The following is a 14,608-nucleotide window of genomic DNA, read 5'->3' on the forward strand; positions in this document are numbered from 1 at the left end:
TGATGGCAGTGCCCAGGCTGCCCCCTGCCCTGGGGCTGCCCCCCCTGCCCTGGGTCACACCAGCCCCCACACAGGCAGGGCCACTGCTGAGCCCTCTGTGTTCCCCATGCCCAAACCCCTCACCTGTGCTTCATGTGGGCACAAAAGCCCAAAACAAACACAAAGTCCTGTGTAGGACTGAGAGGTGGGTTTGGGAAGGGAGTAGGAGCGCCTGTGGTCCAGGAGAGCTTGGGGATGTTCACACCCTCCCGGCCTCTGCTGCTGGGGCTGAGGGGCTGGAGCCCTCCCTGTGCCCACACCGGCCCCAGGCACAGGGGGTTTGCTGCCCATGGAGCCAGTGCTGCGGACAGAGGGGAGGGCAGGGGGTGCACACCTGGCAGGGGAAGCCAGGCAGGGATGGGCGAAGGGGCTTTGCCTGTGGAGTGAGTGGGAGAGCTTGGTCCAGGAGACACGAGGCTGCTTCAGAGGAGGCTCTCCAGGGACAACCTGCAACCTGGGGTGCCCGGGGCTGCGGCCAAGCCAGCTGTGCTGGGGGTTGTGGGGCAGTGGGCAGGCTGGAATCCGGCCGTGGTGGTGTCTGGGAATTAACATCCAGATTGGTCCCACCCATCTGTGATCTCCTTCACAGCTGGCAGGCCCTGAGCTCGTGGTCACAATGCAGGAGGGGAGCTGGAAAGCCGAAGACAGCTGCTCCTTACCGAGTCAGTCCTGGAGCTCCAGGCAGGACACAGCGGGAACAGCCTTGGTGTCTCTGCCAGGGAAACAGCGGCCGTTGCCCAGGTGGAGCAGGACCCTCCTCTTCACACCTGCAGCCAGCTGGGAGAGCTGGAGCTGCACGTCCTTCTGCCAGTAGGAATAGAGCAGTGGGTTCAGGAGGGAGTTGCCCAGCCCCAGCAGCCAGAGGAAGTTCTCGATGACTTTGTAGGGGAAGCACTCGGGGCAGACCATCTGCACGATGCTGGCGATGAAGAAGGGCAGCCAGGAGAGCGTGAAGCACCCGATGAGCATGGCCACCGTGCGCATGGCCTTCATGTCACTGATGGCACGGGGTGGGGGACAGCCCCCCCCAGCCCCGCCTGCTCCACCTCCTGGATGTGCTGCACGTGCACCGAGGCGATTTTCAGCATGTCACAGTAGAGGTAGAGGAAGAGGAAGAGCGCGGGGAAGAAGCCGAGGCAGAACATGGTGAGCAGGTAGGAAGGCTGGAAAACGTTGAAGAAGGAACACTTGCAATGGTTGGAGACCTTCTGGAAGCGTGGGATGAGGACTGGGAGGAAGCCGACGACGGCAGCAACCAGCCAGAGCCCCACCAAGCACACCCCAACCCGCAGGCCTGTCACCAGCTGGAAATAGTGGAAAGGCTTCCGGATGGCCAGGTGCCTGTCACACGCAACCAGGATCAGGGACAGGATGGAGGCAGCAGAGGAGGAAGTCACGAAAGCCATTCTCAGAACGCAAAAGTTCTGGGAAGGATAAAAGGGCTGGGAAAGCTCATCCATGGCCACGCCCATGACTGTGAAGCCAACCATGGCATCTGCCAAGGCAAGATTGAGGACAAAACAGAGCCCCTTGGAGCCACTCTTCTGGATGTGGCAGAGCAGGATAATGGCCACCAGCACGTTGGCAGCGATGATGAGCGAGGCCAGCCCGGTGAGGATGGCTCCCAGGGCCTGGCTGGCCATGGCTGTCTCCTGTGGGACACAGCACAGGGATGGTGCATCCCCAACGTGATTCTCAGGCATTGCTCACCTGGGGCCTCTCAGCAGGTGCAGCTTGGCAGCCAGAGCAGCAGGAGCCCGGGGATCAGCAGGAGCCTGGGGAGCAGTGGGAGCTTGGGTAGCTGCAGGAGCCTGGGGAGCTGCAGGAGCCAGGGGAGCAGTGGGAGCCTGGGTAGCTGCAGGAGCCTGGGGAGCTGCAGGAGCCTGGGGAGCAGTGGGAGCTCAGGGAGCTGCAGGAGCCTGGGGAGCAGGGGTGTCTCTCAGGGAAGCAGAGCTCTGCCAGCAGCCGCCCGCAGAAGGGACTGTGGGACTCGCAGCAGCCGCTGTGCCCACGGAGGTCCCTCCCCTCCAGCCACGTTTCCAGACAACCCTGGAGCAGGGGGTGAGCAGGGAGCACCTGGGCAGGAAGCTGCCACGGTGGCACATGGGGCGGTGGCCGTCCCCCCCAGGCAGCAGGGGCTGGAGCAGAGCAGTGCCTGCTCAGACACCAGGGCTGGGAATGGGGACAAGCACAGAGAGTTCCCAGTGTCCAGCACAGCTCGTGGGGCTCCTGGGGCTCACTGCCAGACCCGGGACAGTTTCTTCCTGCTGGGACCAAGGGAACAGCACTGACACCTTGCTGGAGCAGCAGCTCTGAAGGCGACCTGGTTACAGTGGTGAAAAGCACTGACAAGGGATGTGTGCTCAAATACAGATGGAGAAACATCTGCCAGCCTGAGAAACCAGCACTGACAGCTGGGAACCTGCAGTGCCCTGGGCAAGCACAACGGGGAGCCCAGGGCATCCTTGGGGAGGTGGAAACCAAGGAATTGCTGGAACCTGCAGGGCAAAAAACCCCCACAACCTGCAGAGGGGCCTCGGATCCAGGCAGAAGGCAGCCACGGCCCTCCAACAGCTGGTGTCCTCTGCCCACTCATGGATCCACGCAGAAGTAACTGGCTACTGCCCAAAAGAGCCTCTCTGTGTCCCAGAGCTCCCCCTGCACAGCCCTCAGACCCCCCGGAGCACCAGGCTGACTCCAGGCTCCATGACCCAGGTCATATCCACAGAGAGACTTTTTCCATTGACTGACCTCACTCCTGGGAGAGTTTAATGATCTTTGCCATGATACTTCCGATGAAATCTATGTAAGTGCCACTAACAGTAAAAGGTAATGGTTCTATACACGCTCGCTCACTCTGCTAATCATGAGTGTATTTACCTGACTAGGAAGTAACTCTAACAAAGAAATTCACTAAAGCCTCTGCATCCTTGTGCTACAGAATCCCACAACATCCCTCACACCTCCCGGGGGGGTTGACCTCCGCAGGGTCTGACAGTGACAGCTCCAGCCCCTACACAGTGTCACAAGCCTCTTCTGCCTCGTGAGCTGGAAAAATCCCAGCTGCCAGGAAACGGGCAGGACTGAGCCTTCTCTGTCAAACAGTAACCTGGGGAGAGGCCGGGAGGGGGCACCCGGGGAGGGAAGGAGCAGCAGGCTCGGGAATGGTGGGCACTGGCTGCAGCTCTGGAGCCGGGAGGCCCCTCGGGAACACCCGGGCTCTACAATGCAAGTGGCCACAGGAAGGGTTCTGGTGACCTTACACACCCACCATTTCTGTTTGCCCAGGGAGACATTTGGGGAGCCTTTTCCCTGATGTTGGAGAGGGTCCAAACCCCCGGAACGAGATCAAGGACAAGGGAGAAGTGGCAGTACGGCAAGTACAGGCTGGAGCCAGTGCCTCCCCGTCCTGCTTTACTGCCATTTCTGGCTTTCATGGATCAGGACCACACGTATTTCTGCCTTAAACACCTGGGGAGGGCTGACTGGTTTCCATGGAGCCTCCTATGTCAGAGTTCCACACCCTGGACCTTCCTGTGGGTGCAGGGGAGCAGGTACAGACTGCTCAGGTGTGTTCCTGCACACTGCCTGGCACAGCCTGCCGAGCTGGACGCTGCAGAGAGCCCTGCTCAACGCAGGATTTCAGTCCAAGAGCTCAGTAGAGTCGCCCTCCCTACACCTGCAGCTTCCCCAGGCAGCTCTGACTTTGTAACATCAATTTCTTCCCACTTTTCCCAGCGGGATTTGGCTGAACATTCCTTGTGTGGCTTGCACAGAATCTCAGCTCACAGCAGGCTCAGCCTGGACACGCTGCTGTGTCACAAAGGGACCTTCATCCAAACCAAAGCCACCCCACAAAGAGGAAAGGGAGCAGGAACGTAAGAACTATTTGCTTCCATAGCCATGAACGTTAAAAAATAACCAAAAACAGAAGAGGGTGACCAAAATCTCCTGCTCAGCACCAGAACCACCATTTTCAAGTGCTGAGCTGACCTTTAAAGCACAGTACCTGGCTTTGCAAATGATCTAAGCAAAAATAGTGTAAGTAATAATAATGTAAGCAGGGATTTAAGGGACTGAGGTTTGGCAAAACTGAGCTGAGAGGGCAACAGGGTCATTTTTTGACACTAACAAACTTGGGTTTAGAAACATCACTACTGCAGTGAATCCTACAGATTGCTTTTATATAAATATATGGAGAATGAAGGTATCTGTAGTGTGGTGAAAACCAGCTTCTGTGCTGGGCAGACACCCCTGCAGTGAGGGAGCACAGACCCAAACCCAAGCCATCCGGTCAATAAATAATTTAATGAAGTTACAGTTCTGCAAGAAACATGACAATGGCACCTTCCCGGGCCCCAGCCTCACCCCGCGGGCACGGGAGGACACCCACACCTGCCAACCATGAGCCACAGCGCCCCAAGGGCCACTGGAATGCCCCAAGGGCCACTGGAACACACAGATCTTCACAGAAGATATTCCTGCAGGCCCAGGCACGCGGACACCTTCGGGTGGGGAGCACGGCTCCGGGCTGCCCCCAGCAGCTTGTGCTGCAGGGACCATGCATTGGGGGAGAGCCCAGCCCACAGGTACCAAACACCACGACATGGGGATGGTGGGATGAAGAGGGAGGTGGCAGCACAGCTCAGCTGCCAGTCCCGAGGATGACTCTGGTGAGATGAAGGCAGCTCTCAGAAGGGGAGGCGCTTCAACTGCTCGTATGTGATAAAAAACTGAAGGGAACGTCAAGGAATTGGGACAGATGTGAGGCAGCTGCCTGGCAGGGTGGGCAGAGCATGCAGCTGGGCTGGACATCCCAGGGAGCTCCTTAAACCCACCCACGGAGCTCCGTGCCCAGGCAGCACAACCCGACCTGCCCAGGCAGGACAGAGCTGGGCACAGGTGCTGCCAGCAGCAGGGACACGGACCCAGAGCAAACCCAGCCCTGCCCAGACCACTGGGAGAGGGAGGTGGCTCCAAGCCCAGACTGGGAGCTCTTCACAGTCAATTCCCCACCAGTTTCAGTAGGCAGCATGGTCGGGGTCAGCACACAGCAGCACTGGCCGTGCACAGGGTCAGCACCTGCCTCAGCAGCGGAACGTTCCCCACGATTCCCTCCCAAACAGGAGCCGACCCAGGAGCCTCCTGCAGCCCAGGCCAGGGAAGGTCTCAGCCAAGCCCCCAGAGGCTCTACAGGAACCATCAGAGGTGCCCAGTAGGGTCCCCAGTGCAGCCCATCGGGGTGTCAGCCCTGCCCTGCCCTTCCCAGCTGGGTTCTCCCCGTGTCCCAGGGAAGGATACGATGATGTTCCAGGGACCCAGACGAAGCCAGTTGGGCCAGAAGCCTTTGTAGAGTGCAAAGAAGCCCTCGCTCTTCCACGTCTGGGAGGAGAGACAAGTGGATGAGGAGACACATCAGGCCCACGCCCTGCCCACCCCCCCAGTGCCACGCGTGACACTCCAGCTGCTGCAGGGAGCAGACAGGCCCGTGCGAGTGTGTGAAGCACCACTTACAGCCTCTGAACCCAGCTAACTGCATCACGGCCTGAATTCTGTCCCAGGAGGCTGGGAGGATGCTCAGGCTGACAATGGCCTCAGGGAAGTGACTCTGGGCCCTCTCCTGTCTCACTGACGACAGGCTGTGTCACTGTAGGATCTCGCTGCTCCCATCAGCATGCTGCTGGTGCCGGGCCAGCCTCCCAGGACAGGGGTGTGCCCACCTCTCCCCTCACCTTGACGAGGCCATCCAGAGTGCCCTTGTAGAGCTCCGAGCTGCCCACGATAGCCCGCTGGTTCATCATCCGCGTCCGCACCACGTCCACGGGGTTGGAAGCGATGGCCCCCGCCAGCCCGCACGTGAAGCTGGAACTGCACACACCAAATCAGGGCAGGGACAGCCCTGGACACGGCCACTCCTGCTCAGACAGGCACTAAATACCTTCCCCCGGATTTTATCAAAGGCATTTGGCAGTGAATGTGAGCTGCACTACCTGCTCCTACCTGGGAAAGGGGCAGCGGCAGACCTGGAGCCTGCAGAGCTCCGGGGAGGGAAATGCTCAGCTCAGCTAATCCAGACCCTCATCTGAGCCCACAGTGGTTCCTCAGGGCACTGGCAGCCCTGCAAGGGTCCCAGGTGCTGCCCAGGTGACACAGACCTGAAGGCATCCCCTGGGAGCGCACAGCCTTCCCACCAGAGCAAACACTTCTTTGGGAAGGAGGGAGGAAGAGCAAAGGCCCAGAAGGGATCACAGAGCTGCCAGTCTCTCCCTCCACGGAGGGTCCAGTGCTCCCCACCCTCACCCCAAAGCCAATGGAAGCACTGCAGCATCTGCAGCTGAGGAACGGGAACATGAGGTGGAAAAGGACTTTGGTGTTCTCTGCCAGCCCTGCCCAGAGCAGGCTGACTGCAACACCTGCTCTGGGTCCTGTCAGCTTCATGTCTGTTCCTCTCTCAAGGCTCTTACAGCAGGGGCTGCAAGGTGACAGGGTCTGGCCAGGTGAGGACTAGGGACTGGAGCAGCTTTTGAGGGATTGTTACAGGTAGCCACACACAGGGATCTCCTGCCTGGTTCATACCAGGGCACAGATGTGGGCCAACAGCATTTCTGTCATCAGCCAGCTGAAACCAAGCTGGCATTTCATGTCACCAAAGGATTTCTGCCAGGTCCTTCCCCGAGGAGGTCTCTCTGGGATGTGGGGATGGATTAGTGGTGGCCTTGGCAGTGCTGGGGGATTGGCTGGACTCGATGGTCTTTGAGGTCTTACCCAGCCTTAATGATCCCACACCTGCTGCTGACTCTGAGCTGCTCCAGTTGACTGGGCAGGTCCTTTGGAAGCACCAACCCTGCTCCCTGCAGCTCCAGAGCACTCGCTCCATGGCCTCTCCCAATCCCACCAGGCTCCTCCGCTTCACACCCCCCCAAGCCTGCAGCAGGGACTCACACGAAGTGGGCAAAGATGGTGTCCCCCATGAGGCCTGACAGGATCAGATGCTTCTTGGTGATGTCGTAGACTGGCAGCTCCACCCCCACCACGATTGCAGCTCGCTGGGCTGTGGGGACAACACCCTGTGGAGAAGGGACACTGTCACCAACTGCAGCCACACCCCCCAGCTCCTGGGGCCTTCTCCTGACAATCGTCCCTGTACCCTCCCTGCAGGCACACCAACTGCATTAACTCCACACTGCTTCCCTCCTCGCAGCACACGGGAGCCAGGCTGTCACCCCCTCACCTTCTGCACCAATTTCAACACTGGGAGAGACTCTGCCCCACCAAAGCAGCAGTTTAAGGAGCCAGGAGGGGCTCCAGGTGCTCCCTGCTACAGAACAGCAGGAGAGCACCTGCTTCCTTGAGATTTCTGTTAGTTCTGACGCTGGTGGGGGATTCTGGGAGTTGGTGCTCACCCTCCAGAGGCCTCGGGTACCTTCCTGCTGGTAGATGTCGATGAAGCTGCCAATCATCCCGCCCTGGAACAAGCTGCCCTGAGCCTGCATTCGGATCTGAAAGGAAGGGGAGAGTCAGCAGGAGGACATCAACACCTGTCCTGACAGCAGCAACTGCCCAGAGGGCAGGGATGGCGGGGACAGCAGGGACAGCAGCTCCATGGAACTCCTGGGAGAACAGAGCAGCTCAGAACACACGCTGCTCTCCACATCCCTCCCCCTGCAAACCACATGGACAACACAACGCTGGCAGCAGGCATGGGGCAGGGACAGCAGCAGGGTGGGAGCACAGGGACATGAGGACAAGGCCTTCCCACCCTGAAAGCAGTCCCTGAAGGAGGATCTACACAGGGAGAAGAGTGGGGAAGTTCTCCAGGCTCTCTCTGCCCCAAGCAGGGCTACCCTGAGCCCAGGGCCCCAGGCAGTCCCCACTGGGCTCTGCTCACTCCACATAACAGGCAGGCCCCTGGGGCAGTGCCAGCACAGTGACCAAGGGGACAGGAGCAGCTGGCTGCCACCCGCCCACATGGCCCAGGTCAGACAACACAGCCTCCACCCCTCACCAGGACAAATGTCATGATCTTTGTTGCCCAGAGAAGCTGTGGCTGCCCCATCCCTGAAAGTGTTCCAGGCCAAGTTGGACAGGGTTTGGAGCAACCTGGTCTAGTGGGAGGTGCCCTTGCCCATGGTAGAAGGTGGAAGGAGATGGTTTTTCATGTCCCTTCCAACCCAAACCGTTCCAGGATTCTGTGACCTTTAAGAGCTGTTTTTAAACATCTGTTAATTACTCTGGGCTTTGGTCCCCATTCATTAAACAACCCCAAATGAGCAGGACTGGTGGCTCAGGGAGCACTGAGCTGCTCCTCCCACAGGTCCCACAGCCAGCCAGGAGCAGCCCTTACCTTCAGCACATCTGTGGGATTGGCCAGTGCAGAGGAGATGACCCCCGAGACCACCCCACAGATCACATTGATGAGCAACGTTTCATCTGCAACCAAGGAAAGAAGGTCAGACCCTAATGGGAAGGGGCACAGTAGGAGGGAACAAGGGCTGGGAAGAGCAGAGCAGCTCAGTTCTTAAATCACACGGTGAAGCTGAGGGAGCAGGGCCTGGGCAGGTGCCACAGCCCCTGACAGGTCTGTCCCCACACCTGCCAGGGACAGAAGGTGGCAGCTGAAACACTCAGCAATGCACTCTCAGAGGGTCTGACTGATGAGAACATTGGGACACGTGAAAATTGTAAACAATTATCTGAGATTTCAGTGTCCAGCGACACATTTCTCACAGCAGGGACAAGCCAGGACAGAGGCAGAGAGGGACAACCCAGCGTTTCCCCTGATACCAACTGGATTTGCCTACACACAGCCACCTGGAGCCAGCTGAGGATCAAGACCAGGCAGGGAGTTAGATGTGATTAGTGCCAGGGAATAGCCCGAGATTCGAGGCCCAGTATTAGGATGATGGTTACATTGGGAAAAGGCACAGGCCTGTGCTGGTACTGACCACGACACTTCCCAGAGGACACCAGGCTGCCCCAGGCCTGTAGGGAGACAAACATTCAGGCATGGAGCTCACAGCAGAAAAGGCTGAACAGCGAGGGAGATGTGGGGCCTGTACACAGACAGAACGAGGCAAGGACAGGCATTATTGGAGCAGGACAGCAGCCCTGAAAGGACCTCTGGAGTCACAGAATCACAGAATCTATTGAGAAGGAAGGGTTCCACAAGGATCATCCAGTTCAACTCCTGTCCCGGCACATGCACCCCAACAATCTGTGCCTGAGAGCACTGTCCAAACGCTCCTGGAGCTCTGGCAGCCTTAGGGCCACAACCATTCCCTGGGGAGCCTGGGCAGTGCCACAGCACCCTCTGGGGAAAATAACCTTTTCCTGATACTGAACCTACACCTCCCCTGACACAGCTCCATACCATCAGTGTGCTGCATTTCGCCTGCCCATCCTGCTTTCCCAGGCTGGAATGGTGTTACAACATTCCCTCCTATCACACGAGGGATGAAAATCTCACCTGCAGATCTCGGTGCTCCCTCAGGGTGCACCCACCAGACTCGTGCTGCTCCACTCCCCAGGCAGGAGCTGCAGAGGGCACAGGTCAAGGGCACTGGTGGAACCTCACCTTTACAGTCAGGCCCAAAGCTACAGATCTGAACTGCACAATTCCCATCCAGAGGTTGTCCAGAGAAGCTGTAGCCACCCTTGGATCCCTGGAAGTGTTCCAGGCCAGGCTGGATGGGGCTTGGAGCAACCTGGGACAGTGGAAGGTGGTGGCACTGGGTGGGCTTTAAGGTCCCTTCCAACCCAAACCATTCTGGGAGTTGTTCTAAGTGCATCCCAGCACAAGGACTCAAAGGCTCCAGAGAGAAGACAGCAGATACTCACTCCTGAAGCTTCCAATCCCTGTTACACATCTGCTGTACAGCTGGAAGGGGATGTCTCCCTGAGACGAATCAAAAAGAGATGAGCCTGAGGAACGACACCTTGGATTTTTGGTTCTGAGGTGCAAAGTCTCAACAGCACAAGAGGACAAAGCCCCAAGCCGTGCCAGGGGAGGTTCAGGTTGGACACCAGGAGGAATTTCTTCATGGAAAGGGTGGAAGAGGCTGCCCAGGGAGGTTTGGAGTGCCCATCCCTGGAGGTGTCCAAGGAAGGACTGGAGGTGGCACTCAGAGCTCTGGGCTGGGGACAAGGTGGGCATCAGGCACAGCCTGGACTTGGTGATCTTGGAGGTCTTTTCCAACCTCAATGATTCTGTGATTCTCCTATGATTCCATGAAAGGAAGGAACCTGGCTGGAGGGAGGTATTTGGGCAGGGACCACAGGCAGTGCAGAGCACAGTGAGGTTCCCATCGGGATTGAAACCAATCCTTGCTCTCACTGGCAAACAAAACCACGGCGCCCAGTAATGGAGCTCCATTCCTGTGGGAATCTTGGGGTGGGAAGGACAGAGCAAGGAACGAGCAAAACAAACAGCCCGGAGTGTGGGGAGCTGGGAGGTGCCTGTGCAGCTGCTCCCCAGCACCGACCTTCCATGCGATCCACGAAGAGCCGCTTCAGGCTCTGGTAGATCCCGATCTTGATGGTGCCATAGGACGCCTGTCTCAGCAGTGCCGGGGCGATCCTGAGGGGGAATGGACCCTGAGCATCCCTGCGGGCCAGCACGGGCCACTCCCCACCGCCCGCAAACTGCCGGGGCCAGGCACAGCCCTGCGGCGGCTCCGAGAAACGCAGCCGTGCCCGGGATAACCCGGGACTGCCCCACGCAGCCCCAGTGCCAGGGGATGGCACCCACGCATCCCCGGCCTTGCTCCCCGCCTCGGGAAAACCGGGAATCTCCGCTCAGGGGTTCAAGGCCGAGAGGGATCCCAGGGGAGCGCAGCAGCGTGCGGGAAATGGGGGGGCCGGGATGGGCAGGGAGCGGGGGGATGCCGTGACAGAAGGTGGAAAAGGGGACCCGGGCTGGGGAGGGGGTGCCAGGACAGAAGCAGGGCCGGGGTGGGCGGAGGAGAACTCGGGATGGGTGGGGGAGACCCGGGGAAGGCAGGGGAAGATGCCGGGGTGTGGGGGAGGTCCCGGCGTGGGCAGGGGGAGGACCTGGGGTGGGCGGAGGGGGATGCCGGGATGGACGGGGAACCCGGGACGGGCTGATGGGGACGAACGGGACAGGCGGGAGCCCAGGACGGGCGGTGGGAGACCCTGAGCCAGAGGGGAAGGACACGGGGCCGGCAGCGGGGCGGCCCGGGTGGGTGGAAGGAGGTGCCGGGCCGCGGGGAGGAGCCGTGGCGGATGGGTGGGTGTCCCGGCACGGATGGATGGGGGTCCCGGGGGACGTGGGAGCCGCTGCCGATGGGCCCCGGCCCCGACGGGCCCGGCCCGGTGCTCACCCCGAGTACAGGGCCCGGCCGCCCTCCTCGCGGCAGATGCGGAACAGCGCGTGGAACATGCCCCGGTACCGCACCTCGCGGAACCGCGCGTCGGTGCTCTGCCCCTGCACCTGCAGCCGCGTCTTGGTGAGGTCCACGGGGAACGTGCCTGCGGGGACAGCGGCGGCAGCGGCGTCAGCGCCCGCCGGTACGCGCACGGGTCCCGCCCGGCCCCGGCCCCGCCCGCCCGGCCCCTGCGCCTCACCGAACTCGGCCACGATGGAGGCGAGCCCGCCATACACGAAGGGTTTCCAGTTGAGCGCGGACATGGCATGGCGGGCGGACACCGCCGCGCGCGCCGCCGCCACCGGGCCGGGACCGGAACCGGAACCGCGACCGGAACAGGGCTCGGCCCCGCCGCGCCGCGCGCGCCCCCTGCCGGCCCCGGGACGGGGGAGCCCCGGAGCTGCCCCCCCCCCACCCCACACCGGGCGTCCCCGGGAAGGACTCCCCCCTTGCGCCTGGAACGGGCACGGAGCCGGCCCGCAGGGCGTTCTCGTTGTAGGAACCGGATCCAGGTAAAGCCCCTCCCTTCTCCGCCCTGTGACTCCCCCACTCCAGCGTTCCCGGTTTTCCAGCCAAATAAGCCCAAAAGCAGTGTAAGAAAAACAGATGCCACCTCCTCCCTGGCCCAGGGACAGGAATGCTGCTCCCGGGACCAGCTCCTCCCTAACAAGAATTTTTATTAAGAAAACTTTAAACAAATCCACGGTAAATCACCCCGACACACCGGTGCAGCCCTGAGGCTCCATCGTGGAATCCAGGAGATGCCAGGTGGGCACAGGGCCCAAACCCAGCCCACGAGGCCAGACAAGACACCCAGCAGCCTCTCCCCCCAGTGCAAGAGGGGGACATTGTCCCAGGGATTTAGGGAAGGGGAGCATCCTGCTGCTCCCAGCCTCCGCCTCTTGACACCCTCCCCGGTCGCAGGACAAACCCGTCCCAGCCAGCAGCACAGGCAGCGTGGAGAGCCCTGGCCCAGGCAGGATGAGAGGCAAAGGGAAGCTCCCAGGGGAAGGGCCCAGCAGTGTTATCCTGGGAGCTTGGAGCAGGTTTGGGCAGGCTCAGGGCCTCCCTCGCCCCAAACGCTCACCCAGAGCTCAGCAGCGGCCGGAATCTCTGCCAGAGCCCCGCTCCCTGTGCCTGGAATGGGGCTCCCGGGATCTGCCTCCCCTGGGGGACGCGTCTTGCCGACTGCTGTGCCCGTCCCCCCTCCTGCCAGCCTGTTCCCTCTTCTCCCGCTCTTCCCAGGAGCCGCTCTGGCCCCTCTGCTCGTGGCAGTTCTTGTCCCCCCTCCTGTCCGAGTGCCGCTGGCGCCGCCGCTGCTCCTCGTCCCGCTGCGTCCTGCTCCCGGCGCTCCTGTCAGCGCTGCCGCCAGCACAGCGCTCGTACCCAGGGTCCTCCTTCTCCTTCTTGATCTTGATCCTGGGATGCGGCTCCTCCGCGCTCGCCCGCTTCCCAGCTTGCGGGCTCGACTTCGACCGTTCTGCTCTGCTCCGCTGCTTCTCTGGAATGAGGGGTCACACTTTGGGATGGACCAAATTCCAGGAGCACCTCACTCCCCTGGGCTCTGCCTGCCACCATGGCGCCATCCCAACTCCTCTTCCACTACGGATTCTCCCTCTCCACCCCTTTCCCAGCCTGCTTCCCCTTCAGGGAGATCCCTGTCCACTTCCAGCCATGGCTTTTTCTCCTCCAGTTGCAGCCATCCCACTTCCCTCTTTAACACTTACATCATGTTCTTTCCAGCAAGGCGGGGCATTTCCACACCATTTGGAATGCCAAGAACCTCCCTTTCATTGCCCTTCCTCAGAAGTAGTGTGACCCACTCTGTGGAAATTACCTCTCCAGACCCAAGGACTCTTTTCCCTCTTTGCTCTCCTTCTCCTCTCTCATTTTTTAGCATCTCCTCAGCACTCTGGAGCAACACCTTGTTCCCACCCTCGCTTTGTGCCCATTTTCCTTCCTCCAGCCTTCTCTCCACTCAGATTCAAGTCCCCAGACCCTACCATGGGCACTCCCCACGTGGGATCCAGCCTGCCAAGAACACTCCTCACCTTTCTGCTTTTTCACAGGCACATCCTCATCCTCTGACAGGGAGTCAGATGAGCTGTGAGGTGGCGTTTTGACCCCGCAGCCCTTGGCATGGAGGGCTCTGGTCACGTCATCCCAGTCCTCGGACTCCTTGGGGGGCCGGTAGTTGGCCACATGGTCCACGCGGATGGTCCGTCCCTTGATCTGCAGGGCCGGGCTGTCACAGGCAGCTCCCGGCTCCCGGGGCTGCTGCCCATGTGAGGCAGCACTCAGGGAGCCACGACAGCATCCGAGCTCCACTCACCTTGATCCCATTGAAGTTGTCCACAGCCAGGATGGTGCTTCTCTGGTCCTCATAGCACAGGAAGCAGAAGCCCTTGGACTTTCCGGTTTTCTTGTCCCGCACGAGGTTGATGTTGACGACCTCGCCGTACCTGTGACACACTGTGAGCACCCGCGGCAGCGCCCGCGGCGGCGGGGCCGGGGCTACGGCACTTACTGAGAGAACACGCAGATGACATCGCCCTCCGTCAGCTCGTAGTGCAGCCCGCCTGCGGGGAGAGGGGAAGGGAGGGAGCGAGGGAAAGGGTCAACAGCACCGGCCCCGCCGCGCCCCCAGCCCGCTCCGTACCCACAAAGATCCAAGCACTGTCCTTGTACTCCGCGTGCCACGACACCGCCTCCTGCACGCCTAGCTCCGCTTCCCGCGCGTTCAGCTCATTGATCAGCTTCACTTTGGTCAGGGGGCTGCGGGCGAGGCACCGTCAGCATCGGGACCGGCGGGACAGACCTGAGCCCGGCCTTCCCCCCACACAGCCCTCACACCTACTTCATGGCGGCGGCGAGGCGCACTGCGCCTGCGCGGCACCGCCCCGCCCCGAGCCGAGACGGACGTAGCCGAGAGCAGCCGAGTCGACCGATTATAGCCGAGTTGGGCCGAGCGTGGCCGAGTCGGGCCGATTGTAACCGAGTCAGGTCAATAGTCACCGAGAGTGCCCAAGCACGGCCGGACAGGACCGATTGTATCCGAATCGAACCGACTGTAGCCGAGCGCTACACACCGAACCGGACCGAGCGTGGCCGAGCCGGGCCGATTATAGCCGAACTGAGCGATTGTAAGCGAGCTCTGCGGGCCGAACCGGACCGATTGTGGCCGA

General features: G+C 60.7%; 3 protein-coding genes across 5 annotated transcripts; all 3 read right to left on the reverse strand.

The window, feature by feature from the left end:
• Positions 1 to 702: 702 nt before the first annotated feature.
• On the reverse strand, positions 703 to 1,682 carry GPR119 (G protein-coupled receptor 119). The gene is given in 2 exon segments (XM_010403144.4): positions 703 to 1,044; positions 1,047 to 1,682. Coding segments are annotated over 2 exon segments (978 nt in total).
• A 2,646-nt stretch (positions 1,683 to 4,328) lies between these two features.
• Positions 4,329 to 11,753, reverse strand: SLC25A14 (solute carrier family 25 member 14). Of its 3 annotated transcripts, none has more exons than XM_039572275.1 (9): positions 11,623 to 11,753; positions 11,379 to 11,526; positions 10,521 to 10,615; positions 8,384 to 8,469; positions 7,443 to 7,538; positions 6,982 to 7,106; positions 5,772 to 5,907; positions 5,341 to 5,421; positions 4,329 to 4,772 (listed from the first exon to the last, which is right to left on the reverse strand). In XM_039572275.1, the coding sequence occupies exons 1-9, from the start codon at positions 11,684 to 11,686 to the stop codon at positions 4,731 to 4,733; spliced, it is 873 nt and encodes a 290-aa protein (XP_039428209.1). In that variant the 5' UTR covers positions 11,687 to 11,753; the 3' UTR covers positions 4,329 to 4,730. The 3 variants fall into 3 exon arrangements, with proteins under 3 accessions (XP_039428209.1, XP_039428210.1, XP_019143724.1); XM_039572276.1 differs by having other exon boundaries at positions 11,453 to 11,526; positions 11,623 to 11,696; XM_019288179.3 differs by lacking the exons at positions 10,521 to 10,615; positions 11,379 to 11,526; positions 11,623 to 11,753 and adding exons at positions 8,985 to 9,021; positions 9,614 to 9,743; positions 9,877 to 10,102.
• Positions 11,754 to 12,040: 287 nt separating this feature from the next.
• RBMX2 (RNA binding motif protein X-linked 2) lies at positions 12,041 to 14,504 on the reverse strand (the record flags this gene model as incomplete). Its single annotated transcript, XM_039572261.1, has 6 exons — positions 12,041 to 12,924; positions 13,475 to 13,655; positions 13,756 to 13,885; positions 13,951 to 14,002; positions 14,083 to 14,198; positions 14,281 to 14,504. Coding segments are annotated over 6 exons (1,110 nt in total), but the record flags the coding sequence as incomplete, so codon positions are not given.
• Positions 14,505 to 14,608: the final 104 nt, after the last annotated feature.

This window comes from Corvus cornix, chromosome 4A (genome assembly GCF_000738735.6).
Source record: "Corvus cornix cornix isolate S_Up_H32 chromosome 4A, ASM73873v5, whole genome shotgun sequence".
NCBI lineage: Eukaryota > Metazoa > Chordata > Aves > Passeriformes > Corvidae > Corvus > Corvus cornix.